General features: G+C 41.1%; 1 protein-coding gene across 2 annotated transcripts in view; it reads left to right on the forward strand.

Moving 5' to 3' along the window:
* The window catches only part of Kif15 (kinesin family member 15), a 73,724-nt gene extending 64,472 nt beyond the window's left edge, over positions 1-9,252 (forward strand). Inside the window, exons 30-35 of one of the 2 annotated variants that reach the window (XM_076917840.1) lie at positions 1,480-1,589; positions 4,512-4,596; positions 5,054-5,091; positions 7,940-8,105; positions 8,286-8,417; positions 8,764-9,252. In XM_076917840.1, coding sequence (XP_076773955.1) covers positions 1,480-1,589; positions 4,512-4,596; positions 5,054-5,091; positions 7,940-8,105; positions 8,286-8,417; positions 8,764-8,826 — 594 coding nt within the window. In that variant the 3' untranslated portion in view covers positions 8,827-9,252. Of the gene's footprint in view, positions 1-1,479; positions 1,590-4,511; positions 4,597-5,053; positions 5,092-7,939; positions 8,106-8,285; positions 8,418-8,763 lie in introns of those variants that run through there. The other variant, XM_076917841.1, reaches the window with a different exon arrangement.

Here is a 9,252-nt window from a genome sequence, read left to right on the forward strand (position 1 = left end):
ATCGTAGATAGAGAAGGATTCCTCCCACCCTTGACCCCTTGCAGTCTAGTTTATTGTCCCTGGGAGCTCCCAGTTTCCTTTCCTTCTCTATTAAAGCCTTTCAGTGTATACTGATAAACTTTACTAAAGTCTCTAACCCTTTCCCTGCCTTGTGAGGGAGGTTTCCACAAACCACATGTCATGGACAAGGAAGAAGAGGCCTGATTCCTTGATTCTCACCTCCTAGTGCTGTCCAGTATCTGAATCTTTGCCAGCTTAATAGGAACAACGTATCATCTCAACAGTTTTTTCAGATGTGTGCATGTGTTATGTGAATGTGCGTGCATATGGCTGTGGAGGCCAGAGGCAACATTCTGTGTGTTTATTACTTTCCGCCTTACTTCTTAGGGAGGATCTCAGAGCAGGCACGACACTGACTGAGATGTCTTCTCAGGCCTTCAGTGTGGTTTGAGATTTAACTCTTGTTCTTTCTTTTCTCCTCTCCTCTTCTGCCCTTTCCCTTGTCTTTTGTGAGTGTGTGAGGGTCTGTATATGATGTAGTGTTTGTTGTGTGTGTGTTCATTGTGTGAGTGGGGACACAAATACCACAGAATGTGTGTGGAAGTTGAAGGACTACCACAGGTGTCAGCCTTCATCTTCTATTTTGTTTGCTGCTGTGTGTGCCAGAGATTGGCTGATCCAAAACTTACAGGGATTCTATTCCCACCATCACTGTAAAGAGAATAGGACATGTGCCCGGGCTTATGTGGATTCAAGGGATTCAAGCTTAGGTCCTCACACTTAGTGGGCAAGTGTGTTATGCACTGAGCATTCCCCCAGCTGCTGATTACCTTGCTGAGACAGGGTCTCACTGGATAGCTAGATAGACCAGATCAGCTCTGAACTCAGGGTCCTTCTTTCCTCTGCCTCCTGAGTGCTGGGTTGACATGCATATGCCACCATACCTGGCTATAAATTGAGGATCTAATTGAAGTGTGTGTTTTGGCATCTGTTTTTAATATGTTTAGCTCAGTTGGCATTTATTAAATAGAATCAAATAATTGAGAACGGTTACCAGAGATTTTCCATCAATTTTTTGCCTTAGAGGATCTTGACTGAGTTATGTTAATAAACTCTTTAAGACGCTAAACATGTTTGTGAGTTACAGTCCTAAGACTTGTAAGTGCTTGTCACAAACTTATTTAATCCAGTAACCTGGTGCTTAAAGAGGAATGTAAAAAGGAATACCTGTCGGGTCACAGCCTTTTCTTTGGGCGAGTGGGTGTGTCACACAGGGTCTCGATTCATAGCCCTGGCTGTGCTGGAACTTCCTATGTAGTCCAGGGTGGCCTCAAACTTACAGTTGTGCTTGCCTCCACCTCCTAAGTGTGGAATCAAAGGTGTGTGCCACTACACCCAGCTTCAGCCACAACTTTGAGAAGCAAAATAACACCAGTCTAACCTGTCTTCTGAAAGAACAGTTATTTGGTGTATTCTCAGGATCAATTGTGTGAAATGGAAAATCTGCGCCTGGAGTCTCAGCAATTAAGAGAAAAAAACTGGCTCCTGCAAAGTCAACTGGATGATGTGAAAAGGCAGAAGGAGAGTGGGTGAGTAAGAGCCAGAAGTCATCCTCCTGGACTGGTCTGCCTGCATGGCCTTCAGGGAGTGAGGTTGAAGTGGACTCCACCAGACACAGGACATCTCGTGACCTGACAAGTGCTTGGTTGGTTTTGAGTTTAGTCTCATGAGGTTGTGGGCTTTTTCTAGCATTGCAGGATAAGACATTTACCACCTATCAGCTCAGTGAACTAAGCATTTGGAATATATTTAGAAAATATGAAATATTTAAACCAAACTACTTGCATTTTAAAGTTTTTTGTTTTGTTTGTTCATTTGTTTGTTTTTGAGATAGTACCTCACTATGTCCTAGAATTCACTTTGTAGACCTGGCTGACCTTTACCTCACAGAGATTCCCTAGTGCTAGGACTAAATGGACAGACCACTACACCAGGCTTTTTGGTTTTGTGTCTTGGTTTTTTGAGACGGGGTTTTTTCCTGTAGCTTTGGCTGTCCTAGAACTCACTCTGTAGACTAGGCTGGCCTGAAACTCATAGAGATGGATCCACCTGCTTCCTCCTCCCGAGTACAGAGAGATCAAAGGTGTGGGCCACCATTGCTCAGCCATTTTTGTTTTTTAAATATATAAATAAGATTCAAGAAAACCTGCAGAAAAAGGGAGAGTTTCATACCAATCGGCTCTACTTCTCAATATGATTCAGGGAAAGCAGCCCAGGCAGGCCAAGCCATCCTCAGCATCTTGCTTAAGCATATCTAAGGCCCTGTATCACTATCCAATACAACAAACAAAGCAAAACAAAAAGTGTAAAGCACAGGGTGCTGGTGTGTGTGTATTTCATTAACTAGTTAAGTATATAGTGTAGAATTTTGATGTTACTTATCAACGTTTTTACATTAGGATTAACAACAGAAAGGACCACTTGGTATAATAATATATGCCTGTCTGTATCCCTACTCAAGATGTTCAAAGTCATCTTTGGCTACATATCAAATTGAAGGCTAACCTAGGCTACCTAAGACTGTCTCCAACAACAACAAAAAGCAGGCAGGTGAATTGGACCAGAAAGAATTCTCTGGGATGGGACTCTTATTGAATTTTACCACCCCTAGATTGGGTCCTTGCTTTTAAAGGTAATCTTAGAAGTCTAAAAGCTGTCCTGAGACTAAAATATATGGGATAACAAAGACCTGAGAGTGTTAAAGGCAGCTCTGCTGACAACATAAATGTTTCAGATATCTTGAATATCAGATATTTACATAGGGATTCGTAACAGCAAAATTAGTTATAAAGTAGCAATGAAGTAATTTTTATGGTGGAATCACCATGCAAGGAACTCTGTTCAAGGGTCACAGTATTAGGAAGGTTGAGAAGCACTGCTCTAGGTGATTCTGATATCCGCAAGTCTACGCACCTAATTCCCATGAGCTCCACACCTTGCCAGTCTTCTGAAGGGCTACATAACTTTCCCAAGTCATTTATTAAACCACAATTTAAGATACTTTATTTCAATTCTTTTCAGGTTTGTACAAACTATAATGTAATCTAATTCACAGGTCTGTCTGTCTTTCTTTCTTTTTTTTTTGGTTTTTCGAGACAGGGTTTCTCTGGGTAGCCCTGGCTGTCCTGGAACTCACTCTGTAGACCAGGCTGGCCTCGAACTCAGAAATCCGCCTGCCTCTGCCTCCCAAGTGCTGGGATTAAAGGCGTGCGCCACCACTGCCCAGCCAGATCATTCTTAAATAACATTCTGTTGGTGCATAATTACCTTCCTTTTTTTGTTGTTGTTGTTGTTTTTCTTTTCTTTTGAAACTGTCTTACTGTGTAGCTTTGGCTGGCCTCTAACTCAGAGATATACATGTCTCTCCATGCTGAGTACTGGATTCAACACTATATGCTACCAAGCCTGGCTTGCTTTCTTTCAATCACCACACTGAATGGTTGTCATGTTATATTGCTACCAAGCTCTAAAATACTGAATGTCTGGATCTTATTTTATGTATATAGGTGTTTTGTCCATATGTGTATCTGTAACAATGTGTCCCTGGTGCCTGGGGTGGTCATAAGACAGTGTTGGGTTCTGGAATTAACTAGAGTTGCAAGTGGCTGTGTGCCACCATGTGGATGGTGAGAATCAAACCCTAGTCCTCTGGAAGAATGGCAAGTACTTTGGACTGCTGAGCCATCTTTCCAGCCCTACTGTCTGGATCTTGGGGAAAAAAAATTATATATATATATATTCTTCCCCCTAAATATGGATCATTGTACATGCTACACTCATTTCCGTGACCTTGGGTGATTTTGACATCGAGTGTCATTGTCAGTTGACTAGGCTGCAGTTGAGAAAGAAGAGAGAAGCCCTGCTGTGCTGTGCTAAGCCTTCTTTACCTCCTGCTCACTTAGGAGATCCCTAGCAAAGCCCACATCACTCAAGCAGGTTCTACAGTCAAGTCTCGCTGGCCCACTGAAGTACATTTATTCTCCCAACCCAGGCAGCCTTGTAGAAATGCATGTGCAATCCAGACCGTAGTCCTTTTATTTGCTGATGAAGCATTTATTTTCTGTGAACAAAGTCCCTGATGTTTGTTTACATGTGAAGCCAGAGTAGTCATCAGAAACATCAGAAGATGGCCAAAAGGCCAGACTACCAGACTACCAGACTAGACTACCAGACTACCCTCTTGTGGTTGCTGATAGTCTGCCTTCGTTTATTCACAGTTGATCTACAGGTTGCCACTCTTAGCAAAGAATCTCCACTAAGTCTTCCACCGAGCTTTGGTTAGATTTCTGCACTCTACTCTTCTTGCTTTTGTATTGGTATGAATATTTATTCCACCTGTGGGCACACTGATCGTCTGTACTAATCACTAGTGTTAGCTGTGCTGTAGCTACATATAATAAATGTTAAATTAATTCTTGAATATACTTGATGTTTCCATGTCTATTCCCTAGTCTCTGCAGCAGTCAGAGTTACCCAGACAGTGAGCAGCTGAAGAACGAACAGGAAGAGGAGGCTATCAAACAAAGGCTTGCTACAGTACGGCTTTTTTTTTTTTACACAAAGTTCTGTGAGAATTGCTTTTATAAATAACATTTATGGTTATTTATTCTAGAAACCATATATTAATATATAATTGAGAAGTAAAGGTTTATCTGTCTGTAGGTCCAGTACTTGGGAGACTGGCACAGAACAGTTGCCGTGGTTTGTGGCTCTAATCATTGACAGAAAGAAGGAAGACTGTGTCTGTCTCTGTGCTTCTGTAGCACTCTGTCTCCCACATGGAGTTATCCACTTAGGACTTAGAAGTGTAGGATCTTCTGTGCACCATGCTAGAATGCTTGTGAACCTCTAGCCTTTTGTGTATACATATGGGACCCTGGAAATGGACATGGATTTAATTAGCACAAAGGAAAACAGACTTGTCCCTCTCATCTTTTTTTTTAAAGGAAGACATTAAAGAACCTAACCATCTTTTGTGTTTTCTTTATTATAGGACAAACTTACTGAAGAAATGCTGAAAATGAAAGCAAAGTAAGTGTGCTATTTTATAGTTCATATCTTTTAAAAATATTTCTAAACTTTATTATAGGGGGAGTGTATGCACGCCATGCCAAGTGTGTGGAGGTCTGAAGACAGATGTGAGAGTTGGTTTTCTTCGTCCACCATGGGTTGTAGGCATCAAACTCAAAACTAACCTGCCTGCCAGACCTGGTTCTTTTTTATTTTTTTATTTTTTTATTTTATTTTATGTAGATGGGTGTTTTGCTTTGCCTGTATGTATGTTGGTGTACCATATATGTGCATGGTATTTACAGAGGCCAGAAGTCATCAGATCCCTCTGGAAGTGGAGTTACAGAGTTAGGAACTCCTTGGGGGTGTAATTCTCCTCTAAAAGGACAATACATCCATAAGATAACTTTTTTCCTTCTGTGGTATATGTGAATATAATTGATGTTTATCAAAGTATTTTTTAAAAGATTTTAAAATGTTTATTTATGTGCATTTGTCTATGTGTGGGTATGTACACATGCATGTAGGTGTCTGCAGAGGCCAAAAAGAGAACATTGGAGCCCCTCCAGCTGACCAGGCAGTTGTGACCTGCCCTTTATGGGTGCTTAGAATTAAACTTCTCAGCCATCTCTCTAGCACCAAAATTATTTTGCTTGATGCCACTTTCTCAACAGGGGTTTTAAGAAGCCACTTTTAACAAACAAACAAAAGTACATGTGCAATCTTCAGTTTTATTGAGTTGCTGTGAGGTTTTCTCCTCATGGACAATAAGAGTAGTTTAATGCTTCCAGCTAGTAGTAGTCACGCTGACACAGGACGGTGACCTCCCCAGCTAATGTAGATACTCGTAGCTATCTGTGTGGCATGGCATGTGGTGGCCGAGCCCTTGGTGGTATGTGGTCCTCGAAGCATGAAGAGCCCACACTGGACTGTGGGCACACAGACAGCACATCTTCTTAAATGCTGTAGGGAACTAGATAGAAAACTGCAGTAGCATAGCCAGGAAATAATTAATTCCATATGACAGGGGACTGGGTAACACCATCAGGAACTGAGATTCCCCAGTATGTCTGCTTTTGGGATTTTGAGCTACATTAGGCCCACACAGTTCCAACATCATATCTTCATAGGATGGTGGCAGCAGTAGCTGCTGCTGCTCTTCTTTCCTTTCCTTTTCTTTTTTTCCGAGGTCTCATCTTGTAGCCCTGGAGTCCTGGCTGACCTAAAGTTATTATGTAGACCAGACGTCCTCAGGGCTTAGAAAACTGTGTCCAACAAGGAAAAGGTGGAGCTCCCCATGCTCCTGCTCAGCGCATGACAGACAGCAGCTATGCTGGGAGTAGATGAGCTCATGGTCTCTGCCACTACATCAGATCGAGTTTCATAAACAAGAAGCCAAGTATCTTCATTTCTTTCTCACTGCTTCAGTACAATACTGACAAAAAAAAAAAAAAAAAGTTTTATTTTGATTTATAGTTCCAGTTGATATATAGTCAATCGTGGTGGGGAATGGCATGGTTCAAGGAAGCTAAGTCTCATTTGTAGTTGGAGTTCAGGGAGAAAACAGAAGTATGGCTGGGCAATAAAACTTGATGGCACGCCAGGCAGTGGTGGTACACGCCTTTAATCCCAGCACTTGGGAGGCAGAGGCAGGCCTGTTCTATAGAGTGAGTTCCAGGACAGCCAGGGCTGCACAGAGAAACCCTGTCTCGAAAAACAGACAAACAAAAACAAACAAACAAATAAACAAAAAAAATTGATCGGCACACCTTTAATCCCAGTGCTCAGAAGGCAGAGGCAGGTGAATCTGTTGAGTTCAAGGCTATCGTTGTCTACATAGTAAGTTCCAGAACAGCCAGGGCTACATAAAAAAAACTCTGTCTCAGACAGATCATTTAACCTCAAGGCATGGCCCCCCAGAGTTAAATACTTCTTCCAGAAAGTTTCTACTTCCTAAAGTTTCCACAACCTTCCAAAATAGTGACAGTTAGCTACGAACCAAGTGAGAACACTGGAGCCCAAGCGAACTTTTCATATTCAGGCCGTAACACCTCATCCACAGTAAGGTAGGCAGAGGCAGCATCTGAACTTTCTGTCCCACCAAAGCAGATGTAGACGACTTCCCTGCGTCATCTCCTTGGTTACCTCTGAGCATGCTCTGGAAACACATGACCTAGACTAAGTTAGCCTGTGGGGAGGTTTAGCTCCTGAGTACCACCTCATTTTGGCAGTCAGTATTACATTCTGTATGCATTGTAACTGTTCTAACTGGAAATCTTATAATAATATTGAAACAGTTTTATAAAGTGGATGAAACCCTACATTTTTTTCATTGAATTATATAAAAAGGGTAAAGTGCACACCCCTGAGGAAAGGACTAACGTTCCATTGTCTAATGTCTAGGTTTTAAAGCAGAAATGATTATTTTGAGATCAGACACAATAAAGCCTACAGACTGTAGTGATACCTTACTTCTAGCTCCACTTGGAAAAGCTAAGTTTTATACTAAATTTTTTTTTATGAGGTTAGCCTTGGCTACACAAGAGCCTGGTTCCAAATAAATAAATAAAATGGTTTGATGAGTTTTTCTCAGGATGGAAGTCTTGACCTGACAGAGCAATCATATCTGATATTCAGCACACTCTCTCTTCCATGCTAAGGGTGAGCTGAGGCCTGGGCCATGTCAGGAAAGTGTTCTACCAGCTAAGTCCACCCAGTTCTAGCTTATGTACAGGAGACCTGAAGATCAGTGGTACTTTCAAATCAAAATTCTATACTTAAAAGAAAAATAAAAACCTGTTTTATAGTTTTGGAGTCCTGTTTTATAACTGTATTTCCTTGAAATATCATAAACTGATCCTTATTCCAGTCTAGAAGAAGTCCAGCGTGCACTTCACAGCAAGGAGATGACCTGCCATAGAATGAGCGAGGAAATTGAGCGAACCAGAACGTTGGAGTCTAGAGCATTTCAGGAAAAGGAGCAACTGCGGTCAAAGTTGGAAGAAATGTATGAAGAAAGAGAGAGAACTTTCCAGGTGTGTTGGGTTTTCCATGCTATGTAGAAATACTTGAGTAAGCAGAACAAGCAAAACCCAAATCTCTGGTTCAGTTTCTCTGTAGTGCAGAGACATACGCCCACGGAAGCTTGGCCGCCCCTTGACTGGTGCTCTTGAAAAGCGATACATATTTTGATCTTCCCATCCTTGGGTTGACAGGAAATGGAAATGCTGAGAAAGCAACTAGAGTTTCTTGCTGAGGAAAATGGAAAATTGGTAGGTCATCAAAACCTCCATCAGAAGATTCAATATGTAGTGCGACTGAAGAAGGAGAATGTCAGGCTTGCTGAGGTGAGACTGAGAGTGTTCTAATACACGGTGGTTTTAAAGAGACTTTAGTAAAGGAAGTTGGTCAAATACACTTTGGGTTTTTTGAGACAGGGTTACACTCTGAAATCCAGTCTGAAACAGAACTCCCATAGCAGAGCTCTTGTCTGAGCCTTCCCAGTGGGTGGGGCTCTAAGTATGTGAGATAATACTTATACAATATTACGCTAATGCAGGTCATGTTCTCATAGAGGCCAGGTATTTATTTAATATTAACTTATAAATCAAATGTAGCTTTAATATGAATATATACTTAATGAGTAAGAGCTTCTATAACAATTACTTAATTTCCTTTTTTAAAAAATTACAGGAAATAGAAAAGTTGCGTGCTGAAAATGTATTTTTGAAAGAAGAGAGAAAGAGCAAATCCTAAGGACCCCAGCTGTCTTCATACACATCACTTTGTTTAGATTGATTCTTTAGAAGTGAGATGTATTTGCTCACATGGTAGAACTAAACTAAAAGACCTTAATTATGAATCATGGTGTGCAGTAATCCTGAGTATTCTGATGGATATTCTGCATGTAAACTCAGCAGACTGTTAAGTGGGTAACAATGCATTTCAAGCCACATGTAAATTCTGGAAGACCCTCAAAATAAAAAAGTCTATAGCTGAGGTCTCTGGTGAATTCTGGTCAGGTGCTTTTCTCCTTAGATTCACCTTTGATAAACTCACTGTGAATCTGATGGCTATTTTGTATTGAACTTGTTCATCCATGTTTGTTTGTTTGTTTTGTAACTGTTATCGTGGCCATTTTCTACATGTCCAGTTTTTTAAATAAAATCTTTTTTCAAAGAA

The sequence above is a fragment of the Arvicanthis niloticus genome, chromosome 21, assembly GCF_011762505.2.
Source record: "Arvicanthis niloticus isolate mArvNil1 chromosome 21, mArvNil1.pat.X, whole genome shotgun sequence".
Taxonomy (NCBI): Eukaryota; Metazoa; Chordata; class Mammalia; order Rodentia; family Muridae; genus Arvicanthis; species Arvicanthis niloticus.